Genomic DNA, 18654 nt, shown 5'->3' with positions numbered 1-18654 from the left:
AATATCCAGAGGAATGTTGAAAAAGAAAAAAAAAAAAAAGCTGGCAGCATCACAATTCCAGACTTCAAGCTCTATTGCAAAACTTTAATCATCAGGACAGTATGGTACCAGCAGAAAAACAGAAACATAGATCACTGGAAAAGAATAGAGAACCCAGAAATGGACCCTCAACTCTTTGGTCAACTAATCTTCAACAAAGTAGGAAAAAAATCTCCAATGAGAAATGACAGCCTCTTCAACAAATAATGTTGGAAAAATTGGACAGCTGCATGCAGAAGAATTAGACTGGATCATTTCCTTATGCCATGCACAAGAATAGACTTAAAATGAATGAAAGACCTATGTGAAAGAGGAATCCACCAAAATCCTTGAGATCACAGGCGGCAACCTCTTCGACCTTAGCCACAGCAAGTTCTTCTAGACATATTGCCAAAGGCAAGGGAAGCAAGGGCAAAAATGAACTCTCAGGACTTCATCAAGATCAAAACTTCTGCACAGCAAGGGAAATGGTCAAGAAAAAAAGATGCAACCAACAGAATGGGGGAAGATACTTGCAAATGGCATATCAGATAAAGGGCTAGCATCCAAAATCTATAAAGAACTTATTAAACTCAATACCCAAAGAACAAATAATCTAGTAAAAAAATAGGCAGAATACATGAACATACATTTCTCCAAAGAATACATCCAAATGGCCAACAGATACGTGTAAAAGTGCTTAACATCACTTGGCATCAGGGAAATAAAAATCAAAACCACAGTGAGATACCATTCACACTAGTGAGAATGGTTAAAATTAATAAGTCCTATTGCTGGTGGGAGTTCAGTCTGGTACAGCCACTCTGGAAAACAGTACAGAGGTTCCTCAAAAACTTGAAATAGAGCTACCCTATGATTCAGCAATTGCACTACTGGGTATTTACCACAAAGATACAACTATAGCGATCTGAAGGGACACATGCAATGCTGGGTCAAAACTCCAATATTTAAAACAGCAATGTCCACTATAGTCAAACTAGGGAAAGAGCCTAGATGTCCACAAACAGACGAAGCAATAAAGAAGATGTGATTATATGTGTGTGTGTGTGTGTGTGATTACACACACACACACATACACACACAAACATATATGTGTGTGTGTATCTTCTGTGTATATATATATAGAATATAGAATGTGTGTGTATATATATATATATTCTGTGTATATATATATTTTTTTCTGTAAACACACACACACACACACACACACCATGGAATATTATGCAGCCATCAAAAATGAAATCTTGCCATTTACAGTAAAGTGGGTGGAATTAGAGGGTATTATGCTAAGTGAAATAAGTCAATCAGAGAGGGACAACTATCATATGATCTCACTGATTTGAGGAATTTGAGAAAGAAGACAGAGGATCATAAGGGAAGGGAGAAGAAAATGAAACAAGATGTAACCAGAGAGGGAGACAAACCATAAAAGACTTTGGTCTCAGGAAACAAACTAAGGGTTGCTGGAGTGGAAGGGGGTGGGAGTGATGAGGTGTTTAGGAGATGTACATTGGGAGGGTATATGCTATGCTGTCAGACTGATGAACTATAGACCTGTACCCCTGAAACAAACAAATCATTATATATTAATTTTAAAAAGAATTAAAATGTAGAGTAGTTAAACTAAATTTTCAAGCAAGAACAAAGAGAATAGACATATCTCCCAGAATTGAAGTATATCATAAAGCTATGGTAATTAAAAAGCTGTAGGTAGAGTTACCTGGTTAGCTCAGTAGGTTAAGCATCCCAGTCTTGATTTTGGCTCTCATGTCATGATCTCAGGGTTGTGAGGTTGAGCCCATACTCAGTGCTTCATACTCAGTGCAGATGCAGCTTGAGTTTCTTTCTCCTTCTTCCTCAGCCCCTCTTGCTGTTGCTCTCTCTCTCTTTCTCTCAAAAGTAAATCTTTTAAAACAAAGTTGTAGGTAAAGACAGATTGTTGGATTTGAAGAATGAATATATATATATATATATATATATATATATATATATATATATATATATATATTCATTTCAGGGAATTCAAATTGATGTGAACTTTAGTAACTGATGTTGGGACCTTGAATCACTTGCTGAAAACAATATAACTTACAAGGCACAAAAATTATAATCCAGTTTGGAGAAGGATACAAATGTATCGAACAAAAATAAAAAATTTGAGATATAATTAGAATGGCTTTCTATCTTATGTAGGAACATTATTTTAAGCAAAGCATAAAAAGGAAATTCAAAAAATATTTTAAAAATCTATTTTAAAACATCTTACATACAAAATTTCACATAAACCAAACATTTTTAAAAGTGACAAATGGGAGTAAGTATTTATAAACCCTGTGAATCAATCACATAAAGAAAAATAGTCCAAGTTTCTACAAAGCAAAATATTTGACAAGGCAATACACAGAAAGGGAGTCATAGCTGCTTAAAGTGCATATCAAAATATTCAACCTCATTAGAATCAGGGAAATGCAGATTCAACAACAATGAGATACTATACTCCCACTCATCAACTTCATAAAAATAAAATTTAAAATGCTTTCATTTAAAATTTTGATTAGTGACAGAGCAAAACTACCCCAGAAAGCATAAAAAAAGGATATTCCTCACAGACTTAATCAAATTTGGAAAATAGAAGTGATCTAAAACCTGACAATAGAATGGAAATAAAGGGTGGTATGTTCTCATTATGGAAAACTAAACAAATTTAAATGTTTAATCCCTAGGAGACATCTACCATGATACAAATCACTGAGACATAATATGTATTATTGTGGAAAACATAATAAAGTGTACAAAAATAATCACAGTTTAATTAATAAAATGCATGTTAAATAAAAAGATCACAGCTCCAGAATACCATGTAGGTTCTATGAGAAGCTAATAAATTAATAGAAAAAAGTACAAAAGGAAAGATTACTTCTCAGAAATAAAGGAGGTGATGACCAAAGGAGATTTTAGCATTGTTCAATATTTTAATTTCTTTATTAAATATATTATATTTCACTATTACTTATGTAATTAAAGTTAATTTTAAAACTCATTATTTTATTAAGTGGCTTAAGGAGAGCGTAAAATATAAGAAATGAAATGAAGTAGAATAAAAAGTTAACCTTTACTGGAATTAAGTAAACTTAGCATATCTAGTCATACTTTTATAATCCTGATAGGATTTAAAGAAATTTCAAGGTGATTGGTTAAATCTCTAGCTGTTATTACTGAGGACTCAAGTTCATAATTTGCTCTTTTTCATGGTTCCTTGGTTTGCTGAACCAACTCTAGCTCTTATTTTTATTTTAGGAAAGAACAAATTTGCAACAGATTGCTGAATGCTAGGATATACTACACAAAAGGTTAACCACCTCCAATATATATGGACTCAGTAGAAATGCCATCATTTTTAAAGTTCTGATTACCTGAAATCTTCATCTTTGCTGCAACAAGTTCATTAAGAAAATCTACACCAGAAAGGGAGCCCCTCTGAGCTTTGTTTTTTTCATCTGCAGAATAGTGGTTAATAGTACTTATCACATAGGAATCTGGTGGGAATTGAATTAAAATTTTCATATAAAACATTTAGTTATAGATACGTGCATATAATACATCATAGAATTAACTATGAACTCTTATAAATTTAAAATGTCTAAAATTCTATAAATGCTTAATAGTTTATAGGACAAAGGGAACTTTTAGAATAAATTTTCTTCAATGAGTTTGACATGCCACTGAATATATATTTCTACAGAAGTTATAATATTATTTTGACAACTAACCACTATTGAAAATCCCAAACTAATGACCAAGACTTGCAATAGGACCTGGGATTTCCCATTTCACAGATGGAAGAACTGAAATCAAAGGAAAAAAATATTCATAAAGACCTTCAATACCTTACAAAAGATAATCTTTCACTTATTATTTAGAATAAGTGAATGAAACACTTCAACAAAATAATTATTTTTATCCCTTTTTTTACTTAGGTCATTTTCTGCAGTTTTTTAACATTTTAATATATATCAGATCTATCTTTGTTAAAAAAATTAGTAATCGGTTATATAATTTGAACTGTCTACCTGTGGTCACTGAAATTTTCCTCCATATAATCCATGTTCATTTCAAATATCAGGTATTATTGCTCAGTATTACAGACCTGTGGCACTGTGAGGCAAGAAATGGAGGTTCTTGTACTGGTCTGCCACTTCCTGATTAAGGGATTTAGGAAAAAGCTCCTCAAATCCATTGGTATGCATTTCCTCTTAAGAAAAATAAGGAATTGCAGTTTTCGTGGATCCTTCCACTTACAAAGAACTTTTTTTTTTAATCAAGTGATTTAGTAACTCATTTACAAGTTTATCAAAATTATCAATTAACTTCCCATCATTCTCTTATTATCTTTATTCTCTTTATAACCTATTGCTTATTTTATTTAACTATCTGATTTTTTTCCAAACTTTTATTGTCTTTTTATCTTTCCTTTACTTCCAAAGTAGAGTACACAACATTCCACAATATCTCTGAACCTCAACCTGACAGCTAGAGAGTCCCATACTTGAGACCAGGAATTCAAAGTAGCATTCCCATTTTTTCATTTTTTATTACAACAGACCTTTTAAAGATGTTTTGCAAACTATTAAAATGTAAAATTGTTACATGACTTAGAAGCTCAAAAGTCATAAAAGAAATTGTTACCAAGGAAATATATTTCGTGTTATATTTATGCAAAAAATTACTTTATTAACCAAATGAATAAGGATGGATGATTGTATAGCTGCTCAAAAAGATCACATAGGCTCAAGCATGTAAAAATAGAAAAGGTAAGAATATAGAAAAGGAAAAACAAATATATAAAAACTCACATTTTTAGTATCAGCCAAATCCAATTAATATTGAAAGGGATATCCTTGTCTTCTTGAACTCATGACAACAAATTAAAAAAAAAAATCTTCAAAGTCAAAAGATAAGTATATATCTTAGGACAAAAAAAGTAATGGAAAAATTCCCATACCTTTGTTTGAAATTTCCCATGCCTTTGTAGGCAGTTTTCAAATTTTATTTAAAATGTAATGAATCACTGAATTCTACTCCTGAAACTAATATTACACTATATGTGGACTAACTGAAATATAAATAAAAACTTGAAATTACAAAAAAATAAAAATAATAATAATAAAAGAAAATAAATATGTCTTAAAAACTAACAGTACTCAGAACAAGAATGAGAAGTATATCATAAAACTGGAAGGAAAATCTCAACTGCATCCCATCCTTTCTATCTTTCCTTTTTTTCTCCTTTGGTGCAATAACGAGCTTCAAGGTCTACTCCCCTAAATGTGCAGCCTTGGGGTCTCCTGGGGAGAGAAATAGTCAGGAAGAGTATATAAAGGCACTGGTTGCAGGTGAGAACTGGACCTGCCAATGGCAATCCCTATGGGAATTCTTGGACAAGGCTAGTAAAAATAAACTCTGGTGATTTTAATTTGCTTTTGCTTTGGTTTTTCAAATGTGCTTTTGAAAATAGTTTATTTTCTATTGTATTTGATACTTATCAAATACAATTTCCATGGTCAGTAATACAATTTTTAAAGTGGACTTATTCTTCTCTACACAAGGAATAAGCCCTAATGCACCCATTATATTTATTATAGGTCTTCTACTGCTTCCATTATCAAAGCTAATTAATTATTAATATTGAAGTTATTTGGCTTTTTTATAATAATTAAGGTCAAAATTTAATGTCCCCATTCTCACAAAGCTTATCCTTTTTATATAGGTTTTATATAGGTTTTATCCTTTTTTTATAGGTTTTTTCAGTTTGGTTTGGGGGTTTTGTGTGTCTTTTTAAATATTGGTGTTCTTCTCTCATTTTCTCAATAGACTATTAACTCAATGAAAATAGGATCTATTGTTCTTCAGACTGTATTTAATAATTTAAATTTTGATTATTGCAAGTGTAACAACAGTAAGTGAAAAATCATTACTATGTGCTAGTAATTATGCTAAGGACTTTAAAGGGATTTTAAAAGTTAATGCACATAATGACCCCATGAGATGATATTAATATTCCCCCAGAGGCACAAAGAAATAATTGACAAGATTCGGCAGCTAGTAACTAGTATAGTAGAATTCAACCTTGCTAAGATGCTTTACTGACCCTACAATGATTGTGACTAGTATTTCCATACTTTACACAAAGTAAGACCTTAATAAGTATGTCTGAATTTTTATTGAAATAATAAAATAATGTGCTGCATATTTCAAATTACATATAAATTTTGAATTGTAGTACTTAGGATACATACTTTTATTTTCCAACTTATATAGTCCACTCATAGTAGAACTTCAATTGCACCAACAAAATAAATTACTAAGGTAATTTTTATAGTTTTGATTATTTGATGATGGCAAAGTAACATAAAATTTAAAAGATTTATTTTTTCATGCTTTATTATAATACAGTTATAATTCTGTTTCATTGCCTAAATAATTTAATTTCTATGCTTTTGATGTCAGAAATACTGCAAGGATGACTGTGTATATATGAATGGAAACAGGAAGATGGTTGAACAACGCATCACAGCAACAGTGTCAAAATCTAATTAGATATGCAGCTTAAACATTTAGTAGAAGAGGCAATTTTATGTGAGATGCATTTGCCAGATGTCCAGGATGATTCATGTTACCACCTCAAAAACTGAAGCCAGAGAGTCTGACTTTAAATCCCAGGTATACCTTTCATGGGCAATGTGACTTTGGGTAAGATACTTATCTCACTGGAATTTAGATTCTTTCCCTATAACTATAATTATTATATCATACATCAGTAATATGTAATCAATATTATTATTAGTAGTAGTAGTATTGCTATTATTCACTATTATTATTAGAAACTTTATGGCACAATTTACAAAGAAAACTTGGAAATATCTCCAGGACAAAGCATTTCAATCACAACCTTCAGACTGAAGTCATTGATACTCAAGGACAAAATAAGACAACAGCTCACTGCTCTGTGACACTGAAATATAAGTTCTACACTCCAGACCCTCATCTATGACATTGATGTGTTCATGAATGTAGACAGTTTGTTATAGCTGAACTCATTGTGTAAGCAACTTGATGAAGATCACACATTTAGTTGGATTCAAGGATTAAGTTAATATAAAATGTTACTTATATTTCCTCTAAGACTTGATTCCACACATAAGGGATTGTCCTATTTTCCACATGGATAACATTTCAAAGAGGATGCAAAAGTGGCATATTTAATAAGGATAGAACTATCCTCATTTTATACATATTGAGATATGCATTCTCTGGTTCTTAGGTTAAAGTTAGATTTTTTCAAAATTCCTTTTACACTGTGGTAGACATGATTCCAAAATGTCCCTCAGGATTTCCTGCCCTAGTCCTGGGAACTGGAAATATGAAAATAAAGCACATGTTAAATGTAGAATTACATGTCTAAAGGGATTTCAACAATGTAATTAAGGTTATTGGTATGTTAACTTTGAGTTATGTGTTTGATCGTATCTAATCCCACAAGCTCTCTAGAAGAAAATAATTTTTCCTGACTGGTAACATAAGAGTAAGTAAGAAAGATTCAAAGTACAATTAGACTAAAATGCACCATCCCTGACTTTGAAGACAGACAGTCCACATGCAAAGCCCTCTGGGAGCTAAGAGCTTACCCTCCCACCCCTTCCTCTTTCCAGCTAGGAAATTTCTGGAGACAAGAGACTCCATCTTGATGTTCCATTCTCCTATCTAAGGAATAAACTCTTGAACTGGTCCAGAACACTAATTGTTTTTTACAAGCAATTACTCAGAAAATCCAACAGAACAACTATCATTTAGACCATAAAACTATTAGCAAGCACTTCATGAGAACAGAAACATTAACTACTGCATACCAGGAATAGTTTTGTTTGACAGCATCAGTAGAATAATCATTAGAAATTAAAAGTGGGGTGCCTGGGTGGCTCAGTGGGTTAGGTATCAGGCTCTTGATTTCAGCTTAGGTTATTATTTCAGTGTTGTGAGATCCAGCTTTGTGTTGAGTGTGGAGCCTGCTTGGGACTCTCTCCCTCCTTTCTCTGATATGCCCCATCTCCCTGCCCTCTCTCTCAGAAAGAAAGAAAGAAAGAAAGAAAGAAAGAAAGAAAGAAAGAAAAAAAAAGAGAGAAGGAAAAGGTAATCAAAAAGAAGTTGCATCTGTCAGTACCAAATGAAGGTTTTCTCTCTCTCTCTCTCTCTCTCTCTTTCTTCTTTATCTAAATCATGTGATTGCTCCTTTCTTCTTTCTCTTAAAACAAATAAACAAACAACAACAACAACAAAAACCTTGCTTTCCCTGTGTTATGCCCCAATAATGGGTCTGTGATTAAAGGAGCAAGACTGATATAAAGCGAAGGTCAAGCAAAGCTTTATTTCATGCCAAGAATCAAGAATCTAACGGAATGTTTGGGGACACACCCCTTACAAGAGAGGGTGACCCTTCTCTGTTTCACAGACTAGCTTTTAAGGGCAAAGGTCATGTGGCCAGGCCTGGCCACGCACAGGTGACCAATGAGTTTGTAACATACAGAGGAATCTCCACAGTGATGCTACGTGACCAATTGAGTTACAATTTACCCTAGTAGACATTTGACCCAGCCTATTACACCTTGATTAGGATTGGCGCCCAAAAGGCTCCCAAAGGTGGTGGGGGGCAGGGGGCAGGCATAATCCTTGGTAGCTAGGGAGACAGTATGCAACCCCCCACTGATTGATGTCTCCACCTAGCCTGACCCACCCTTGTATCTGGGCTTTGTTACTTGGAGCTGGTTTCCAGGACTTGTTTTTAAGTGAATCCCCTGGGGGAAGGGGAGCAGGGACAGTTTAAGGGTTAAACAACAAGTTTTTTGTTTAAACTCAATGAAAGCCTCATGCTAAAATATAAAAATATAAAATAGGTCCTTACACCCCGTATGAGCAGGACACTTTTCCTGGTTACACCAAAATCCATGCTCCCCAAATTGCAGTTCTGAGAACCCTCAATAGAGGCCTGTGTTCTTTTTCAGTTTCTCCTCCTTTTCCCAGTTGAATGAAGGGACTTTGGAAAAAAAAAAAAAGATTTATTACTCACAAGTCACAGAGTGTACATCACATGCCTGTGGCCACACATTTTGATCACAGGCACAGAGATACAGAAAGAGCTCACCAATCTGAGGTTCTGCCTTTATTAGGTTCAAGAGTGGGGTACCCAGGATTTACCCTAGTAGACATTTGACCCAGGATATACCCTAGTAGACATTTGACCCAGCCTATTACACCTTGATTATGAGTTCACTACTGGTGAATTTAAAACATAAAGTACAGGAAGAAAAACACAGAGTCACACAAAGGTCAAAAGTCATTTAGAAGTCCCCCAGGGCTTTCCAAATGGGGGACTTCATTGGTAGGGCAGCCTGACTCCTCACCTAGTTGTGTAGCTGGCACTGTGTTCATTGCAGCTGAGATGTCTTTGAAATGGATGATCCAGCCATCAAAGGTTAATGTTAGTACTTTACATTATAATAAAAAAAGCCAGGAATCCTGGGGTTCAGTCAATTAAGTATCTGCCTTTGGTTCCAGTGATGCTAGAATCCTGGAATCCAGTCCCCCATCAGGCTCCCTGCTCAGAGGGAAGTGTGCTTCTACCTCACAGGGTAGAAGTGGCCCTATTTGTGAGCTCTCTCTCTCCCATAAATAAGTAAAATCTTAAAAAAAAAAAAAAAAAAAAAAGGAAGAAGAAGAAGAAGGAGAAGCAGCAGCAGCAGCCAATTGTCAGGCACTTACATTATGCCTAAATAGGATCAAATTTTGAGGTGCTGGGGATTAGGGCTCCAAAATATTCTTTTCTTGAAGGACACAAATTAACTTTTAACATAAAATTTCAAGTCTAGGTAAGTGTTTTATGTCAAAAGATTCTATGTTCAGATATATGATTTTTAACTGTAAAGGTTTTTTTTTATTACATGCAACAGTAGGCAAAATTATTTAAAGTATGTTTTCACTAAAAGAAATTCTATGTTATTGTTTTTTACTGCTCACAGATGTTGTCTTAGTTCCTCCAAAGTTTGAATCAAAATTTATCTTCAGGATAGCTCTTTTAAAAAGAACATCTTTTTCCTTTAATTAATATATTATGTGTAAATTTATGGTATATAACATGTTGATTTGATATATTAATATATTGTAGTATGATTGTGATTAAAAAAATAAGAACTTGCAAGATGCATTGAGAACAATGTAGTATCAGTAATGGAAGTTATAACATTCTGCAATGCATATGAAGTGTTTAACACTAGTATTAAAGATGTTTCTAAGGGGCACCTGGGTGGCTCAGTGGGTTAAAGCCTCTGCCTTCGGCCCAGGTCATGATCCCAGAGTCCTGGGATCGAGCCCCACATCAGGCTCTCTGCTCAGAGAGCCTGCTTCCTCCTCTCTCTCTGCCTGCCTCTCTGCCTACTTGTGATCTCTGTCTGTCAAATAAATAAATAAACAAAATCTTAAAAAAAAAAAGATGTTTCTAAGAATGATAAGAAGCATAAAAATAAAAAAATAATACATATATATATTTATATATATATATGTATCTCAATCCTCATGTCATGTTGTCATGTCATGTTTTGATTCTTTCGTTTGAGCTTATTTTCTCTGAACGTTTTATGTGAAAATGGACATATTGATGACTTTCTGATGGGATACTTTACTACCTAGAAACTTTGGAATTTAATTATTTCAAGCAATTTACTTTAGAGCTCTCTGAATATGAACTGACTTTAAATCACATTCACTCCTAAACTAGCAAACACAAGAATAATACAGACTATGAGATTATGACAATACCTAAGATTTAAAAAAAAAAAAATGGACTAGCAATTGTTTCATACTTTTGGCAGCTCTCTCTTATACTACTTTTCTACAGATCTAACAAATAGTTCTGTGACTAAAGCAAACAGCATAGTTATTCAATGAGGCATCTGCAGAAAAATGTGGGTCTGCAGAAAAAGTTGATCAAGGTAGACCTCAGCTCTAAACTTTTGTGTACCACACTGAAAATACCCCTACCATTAAGGACTCCCACAGGTCAAACTTGCACGTTGTGGCCAACCGTAATCCTACAGTTCTTTCATGTATGACATGCTCTCCTAGAGCAAGGCTGTACTTTCCTGCTTGGCCTTCCTTGTGACTTGCACCTGGTTAGATATTTGGAAGCAGTGAAGGGTGTGGGAGGAATCTCAGGAAGAGACCAAATATCATTGTCTGACAACTTACTCAAATGAGATAATCACAAGGTATCTAGGCAAGGGAAGACTGTTGTTACCCTCTTTCAAGAGAGAGGGACTTAACTTATGACAACCACAAGGTTGCAACTTCATCTGCGAGTTAATGGTTCTCTCTCTTACTCACACAAATATGTTTACTTTAGATATCAGAGTCCTAACCTTTCCCTATCTGAAATTAGATCAATCTCTATTGTCAACAGACATGGTTACAGCAACCACAGGAATTCCATTTCAGAAGCATACCCAGGAGACATTTTGAATATAGTGTCTCTGGGGAGGTACCTAAATGAGATCCAATGTACTCCCCTTTTCATACATGCCTTGTCTTGAAGTAGAAGAGGATTTCAACTAAAACTCTGCCAACTAAGATCTACTGAAGTGTGACCCTTGCAAGATGAAAATCAGCAACTATGATCAATGATAAACTGCTTGAGATGGATAAATTCTGAATCCAAAAAAAAAGTGATGTGTATATGTCCCTAGTGTTTATTGTGGAATCATGGCATTCCATTCCCACACAGAGAAATAGATGATTTTTTTCTTTCCAAGCTACCAAGCTAAGTTCTTTTTTCTTTATTCTTTTTTTTTTTTTTTTTTTTTTTTTTTTTTAAGTAGCTTCCACACACAACATGAGTCTCAAACTCATGACACTGAGATCAAGAGTCACATGCTTTTCTAACTGAGCTAGCCAGGTGCACCTCAAGCTAAGATGTTCTAATGTTCCCAGTACAATAAAGTTAATACAAACTTAGCAATTTTGATATAATTTAGTAATTTATAAATAAAAAATACGTTCAAGTAAACAAAAATACTCATGTTAAATATTCTATATGGATAAAAATACAAATTAGAAAATAGGTTAAAACTGAAAGATTCTTAGTAATCATGTAACTCAATACTGCAATGTTGATGGATGGTGACAAAAGGTGATATCCCTATCCACTGCCAAAATGCAGACTTTATACAAATATCTTGGTCTCTCTCAAGTTACCCTCTTTTCTAGATTCTATTAAAACTCACTAAGATAATTCATGCATGTGATGTAACTATTTCTCTTTCAAGGCCAAAAAAAAAGACTCTTTTGAGTTTTAACATTCTTTATCAGTTATTAAATTCAAATTTCCTATTTCAACCGTTGGTTGCTTCTATGTCTTACTTATAGCACATAGGAATATATCTACTTAATTTGGGACATGTATGCTATAGTCATAATAACCTAAAAGTGCAAATAAATTATTATAATTTGTATGACCCAAGAAAAACTTAATGTTTTCCCCAAATTAGAAGTGCTCATTGTAGAACAAAAAGTTTTTACAAAAAGAATACAAAGAGTACCACTCCAACTATCCAAGGTAAAAATATTCCTTCAGAAAGGTAAATATTTACACTATTTTCTGCTACTGTTCTAGAAGAATCTAAATAAATATGAGAAGAATTTGAAGTATGACCCCAGGAAATAAAAGGGAATTACCTAGCTAATAGACTGTCCCTTAAAACATAAGGATTTTATAATCATTTGAAACTGGTGCTTTCTGCTCAGTCAACCAAGAACAACCAAGTTGAAGATCCATAATCAGACATGATGTGACTGAAGTGTGTAATAAAAAGGAAGTCATTTGAAGGAGGAAAAACCTGACAGGCTGCGGATATAAACATATAAAACATAACTTGTAAACAGAGAACATGAAAAGTCAATTATCAAGAAGGGCAGGGAAAACACTAGGTCAAAACCACAGTGATGCCACACAGCCAAGAGAGGCAGAGACACAACAGTGAACATCAAAGGCATGTGTCTTGACATGGCTGTCTGTACCTAGTGCTGTCCCTTCTGTACATGAAAATGACTCAACGCTAATCAGTGTACATATTCATTCTTGAAGGAATGAATTCTCTGTCCTCTCATGATGTTAACACCACAATAAAAAGATTCTCAATGGGCTTCTAGGTGAATCCGAACTATGAAGAAAAAATTGAAATACCAATTCATCTTTTGTCATCTGAAATCAACTTTTTCCTCCATAACTTCCTCATGGCATCTTTCACCTCTGCATTCCTCAATGTGTAAATCAGAGGATTGATCAAAGGTGTTCCAAGTGTATAAAACACAGCTATCATCTTATCCATGGGGAAGGTGGTTGCAGGGCGTGTGTATATAAATATGCAAGGACCAAAGAAAAAGATGACCACAATGATGTGGGAGATGCAAGTGGAGAAGGCTTTTCTCCTCCCTTCAGCACTGTGGTTTCTCAGAGAATACAAGATGATAACATAGGAGCACATCAACATGACAAAACTCACTGTACAAATGGCCCCACTATTGGACACCAAGAGTAAGTTAACCACATAGGTGTCTGCACAGGCAAGTTTCAACAAGGGCTGCAAGTCACAAAAATAGTGATCAATCACATTGGGACCACAGAAAGGTAAACTCAAGGCAAGAAAAATCTGAGCTAAAGAATGCACACAGGACCCCACCCATGCCATAGCCACTAGAACAGCACAGACCCTTCGACTCATGATGGTTGTATAGTGTAGGGGCTTACAGATGGCCACATAGCGGTCAGCAGCCATGAGGATAAGGATGAAAATCTCTAGGCAACCAAAGAAATGAAATGAAAAGACTTGTATTATGCATTCATTAAAAGAGATAGTGGTCTTCCTCAAAAGGGCATCCACAATCATTCTCGGAGCGATGGTAGTACAGAAGCAGGTGTCAGATAAAGATAGATGGAAAAGGAAGAAGTACATTGGACTCCCGAGTGTCCGGCTGGTCTTGATAGTAGTAATAATCAGAAAGTTACCCAGCAACGTCCCCAAGTAGAAAAGCAAAAAAGTGACAAACACAATTTTCTTCCTAACAGGATCCTGGGTCAACCCAAGCAGAATGAATTCAGTCACATTATTATTCAGCTGCATGATTTCTTAAATTAGGAGATGCTTGAGTATGAATATGTTGATCTGAAAGAAATAAAGGAATTAATTAATGGTGTGATGTGTGATTTTATGGAATAATTTAAGCAAAATAAATAGTCTTCATCATTAATATTTTAGGGGTGAGTTCCTACATGTCACCTCAATAGTTTGTTCCTCCATTTATAATGGCCACTTCATAATGCCATTATGATTCTCAACAAACCTGTGAAAGTTGTATCTTCCTAGAGTATACTTCAGATACAATCTTGTAGCATTTAAATGATTTTGATTAATTTTGCCAATTCAATGAATATGAAGTTAAAAGATATGGCTCCATTTTATTATTAATGTCATTATTTTTACATATGTAATATCTTTGGGCCCATGTTTTGATGGTGTGTCACTTGGTATTTTAGATATTTTGACTGCCTTTGTAGGCTCATGATACCAGTATAAAATCACACTCCATTATATGTATAAAATCACACTCCCAAAAAGAAGAATGTCTTATTTTTGCATATATTTATCATCATATATTTTATATATACTTATAGAAAATGTATATTTTTATAAATATGTAGTATGCCCTCTGTCACTAAATATTTGCTCCCTGCTATTAGAGCTTGAAAAGAGGAATAGGAAGTACTTCTAACTTCTAAATAATACACTTTTACCTTGAAACACCCTTATGATATTTAGTATTTGACATACACTAATGCAGATAAGGGAATGAATGTTCTTTGATAGTTGATAATATCTCAAATATCTGAATTTTTAATTTTCTCCTTCCCATTTCTAGAAACACTCCTTAATGGACACAAAATCACTGAGGTTACATTTAAATGAAAGGGGGTATTATTATGCAATAGTTCATGTTTTCAGTAATCCAAATTTTAGCTTAAGCACTTTGGATCTGAGGTTATTTAGGAAGATGTCACCAGATAGTTCATGCAGGACCAAATCAAGACTGTAATCTCCACCAGAGTTCTATTAGTCAGGTAGTGAAAATTCCACATCCTTGTAACAGAACAAAGATTCAGAAGAGTGAGGTAGATATTGTTTTAGACAAGAATAGTAAATAATCAGAACTGACTCCATTTAATTTGTTTTCTATCCTGGTAAAGTCAGTGATCATTTATCTTTGAAATTTCACTTCTTTCAAATTCAAATTTGGAAAAAAAAAAAAGAGTACTGCTGACTTCACTTCTAGGAATAAAATCTTTTCTCTAAATCTTTCTTGTCAAAATGGTGTTGAAAGGGATACTACGTGCAAGTAAAAATACAAACTGAAATATAATTTGGAAGACTTACCAGATATTTAATCAACATTTTATCAATAATATCTTTCTATCCTGGAATGTCATTTCTACCTACTTCAGTTATCTCAAAACTTCAGGAACCAAATTCTAAGAACTCTTTTCTGGAGGTCTTCAGTAATTACACTTTGATCAACCATCAGAAAGGATGAATACCTTTGGGGCACCTGGGTGGCTCAGTGGGTTATGCCGCTGCCTTCGGCTCAGGTCATGATCTCACAGTCCTGGGATCAAGTCCCGCATCAGGCTCTCTGCTCAGCAGGGAGCCTGCTTTCCTCTCTCTCTCTCTTCCTGTCTCTCTGCCTACTTGTGATCTTTCTATGTCAAATAAATAAATAAAATCTTAAAAAAAAAAAAAAAGAAGAAGGGATGAATACCCAACTTTTGCATGAACATGGATGGAACTGGAGGAGAGTGTGCTGAGTCAAATAAGTCAAGCAGAGAAAGTCAATTATCATATGGTTTCACTTACTTGTGGAGCATAAGGAATAACACAGAGTACATTGGGAGATGAAGAGTAGAAGTGAATAGGCGGAAATTGGAGGGGAAGGCAAACCATGAGATACTGTGGACTCTGAGAAACAAACTGAAGGTTTTAGAGGGGAAAGGGATGGGAGGGCGAGACTGGTAGTGGTTATTAAGGAGGGCACATACTGTATGGAGCACTGGTTATGGCGCATAAATAATGAATCTTGGAACACTGCACCAAAAACTAATGGTGTATTTTATGCTGACTAACATAACACAATTAAAAAAATAATAATTCTCACTCATGTTCTCCAATGGCATCCTTTATAGTTTTTCTTATAACATTACATATCATGATTAAATTCACTTATGTGAGTGTTTTCTTTAGCTTCTTTCTTGGAATAAGAATCTTTGAAAAGTATTTATTCTCGGGATTCTATTTTTCATAGTTCAAGCCCCAATGCCTTATACCATGTAACTACTTAATGTTTTTTAATTAGTTTTCTCTATTACCTCTTAAAATATATTTATCTGATGGTTTTAGTAATATTTTGATTACAAAACACATTCACATCATTAATGCCTTGTGGCTCTCTATCTATTATGTGTGGCAGACAGACAAACATTCTCCTAAATCATAAATCCAGGAAGTAGGCTGAGATCAATTTTAAACAATGTAATAAACATGGAGTAGAAGATGTTGTATTCTGAAGAGCATCACAAAACCATGTAAGATTCTGGGACACTGATATCCAAAAAATGATCTTCTTACATATTAGCATTTTCTACATGAATCTTTAACCCATAAAGAATTCAAGGAGTACTTTGACATTTTTCACATCTTGCAACCGAGGCATGTTTTTGTCCATGTCTCTGTAGATGACCACATGTCCATTTTTTCCAAGTACATATTAACACTTTCATCCATTTCTCCAAGAAATATGACATACAAATGAGTTGCAATGACCTAGGGACAAATAACCCTAGTATAATAACACATCTTCTAATAAATATTGCACTTACCTCAAATTTTCAAACAAGTGTAGCCAACTTTGGAATGGCTAAATCTGTCAGCACAGTAGCAAACTATGTGTTGGGGTTGGAAGTAACAGAGAAGAGCTGAAAGAAAAGCACACAGGAAAAAATTGGAGAATAAATGAGGGTGGGATATAGACTGTCAGGTGGATCATTCTATCCCATAAATCTGTTTTTCTGCAGCAGCCACAGTGAGTACCACTGGTTTCCTTAAGGGCTTTCTTCAACTACCTAACCCTCTCTAATTTGGTTACACTAGACTTCCACCTCCGGGAGAACCACTATACTCATTTCTATGCAAAATCCACATTCTCTGTGGAAGGTTAACAGGCTGTCCCCAGATTCTTTATCCCTTAGGGAACAAACTGAGGGTTACAGAAAGGAGAGGTGTGGGAGGATGGGGTAACCGCAGAATGGGTATTAAGGAAGGTGTAGGTAGTTATGAGCACTGGGTGTTATACCCAACTAATGAATCACTGAACACTACACCAAAAGCTAATGACGTACTATATGTTGGCTGATTGAGTATAATAAAAAAAATAAAAAATGAAAACCTCCCACCTACCTGGCACATTACCTTTCATTTTCATGATATCCTGTTGCCTCCAAATCATAATGATTCATCCAAACTTCCCATGAGAAGTTGCTATTCAGCTCTGAGATTAAATCTCAAATGTGTGTATCAATTGCAAATTAAGTTCTTCCAATATTTTGAAACATATAAAGAGTAATAATTCCATACTGTGATGTACAACTTTCTATGTTTTTATAGTTTTTTTGTTTGTTTGTTTGTTTTGTTTTTTGTTTGTTTGTTTTTAATTCTGAGTGAGAAAGAAAGAGAAAGCAGGAGGAGGAGGGGCAGAGTGAAAGAAAGAGAGAAACTCAAGCAGACTCCCCACTGAGCATAGAGCTGGATGTGGCACTCAATCCAGGACCCTGAAATTATGACCAGAGCTGAAATCAAGAGTCAGCTGCTCAAATGGCTGAGCCACCTAAGCACACCACAACTTTCTATTTACAAATGTCACTTGGAGATGGGAAAGCTGGCATTCTCCTAATGTTGTCAATGTCACTGCCTCAGTTGACCTTTTCTCTAATTTCTCACCAGGCATAAGCTCTTCTAACCTTTAATAACCATATTGAGGATGTATTCTCCTCAGCTACCTTACATGAGAAGTATTTTCGAACCTTTCTGCATTCTGCTACAAGAAAGTATTAAGAAAAACAAAAAACAAACAAGCAAAAAAGGAACCCTTGTAGTATGGAATCTATCCTTCCATCCCCACACAGCAATGGAAAGCCACACAAAGACTTTCGCATGCCTGGTACTCATAAAATATTTGCTGAGTTCAAAAACCATTTTATGCCAAAGCTTACATTTCATTTATTTCTTTACTATATTAACAGTTAACTTTGGCAATTTTTTTTTTCCTCTTCCCTTCTCAGAGGATGGGGAAGCAATAGTCACGAGACCTATGAAAATGTATTGTTTAAATATGTTGAATTATTCTATAATGATGCCTCTCTGAGTGCAAAGGTGTAAGCAATCTGTCACTTACCTGTTAGAACACTGTAAA

At 34.6% G+C, this 18654-nt stretch overlaps 1 protein-coding gene across 1 annotated transcript; it reads right to left on the bottom strand.

The window, feature by feature from the left end:
* Positions 1-13328: 13328 nt before the first annotated feature.
* On the bottom strand, positions 13329-14261 carry LOC116599733 (olfactory receptor 4C16-like). The gene has a single exon (XM_032359715.1). It carries the CDS (start codon positions 14259-14261, stop codon positions 13329-13331), a length of 933 nt encoding a protein of 310 aa, XP_032215606.1.
* Positions 14262-18654: the final 4393 nt, after the last annotated feature.

The sequence above is a fragment of the Mustela erminea genome, chromosome 9 (assembly GCF_009829155.1).
Source record: "Mustela erminea isolate mMusErm1 chromosome 9, mMusErm1.Pri, whole genome shotgun sequence".
Taxonomy (NCBI): domain Eukaryota; kingdom Metazoa; phylum Chordata; class Mammalia; order Carnivora; family Mustelidae; genus Mustela; species Mustela erminea.
The sequence above is the reverse complement of the archived record's forward strand: the minus strand, read 5'-3'. Positions and strand labels throughout refer to the sequence as shown.

Coding starts and splice junctions, on each gene's coding strand:
- LOC116599733 (XM_032359715.1), bottom strand. CDS start 14,261: ATGCAGCTGAATAATAATGTGACTGAATTCATTCTGCTTGGGTTGACC.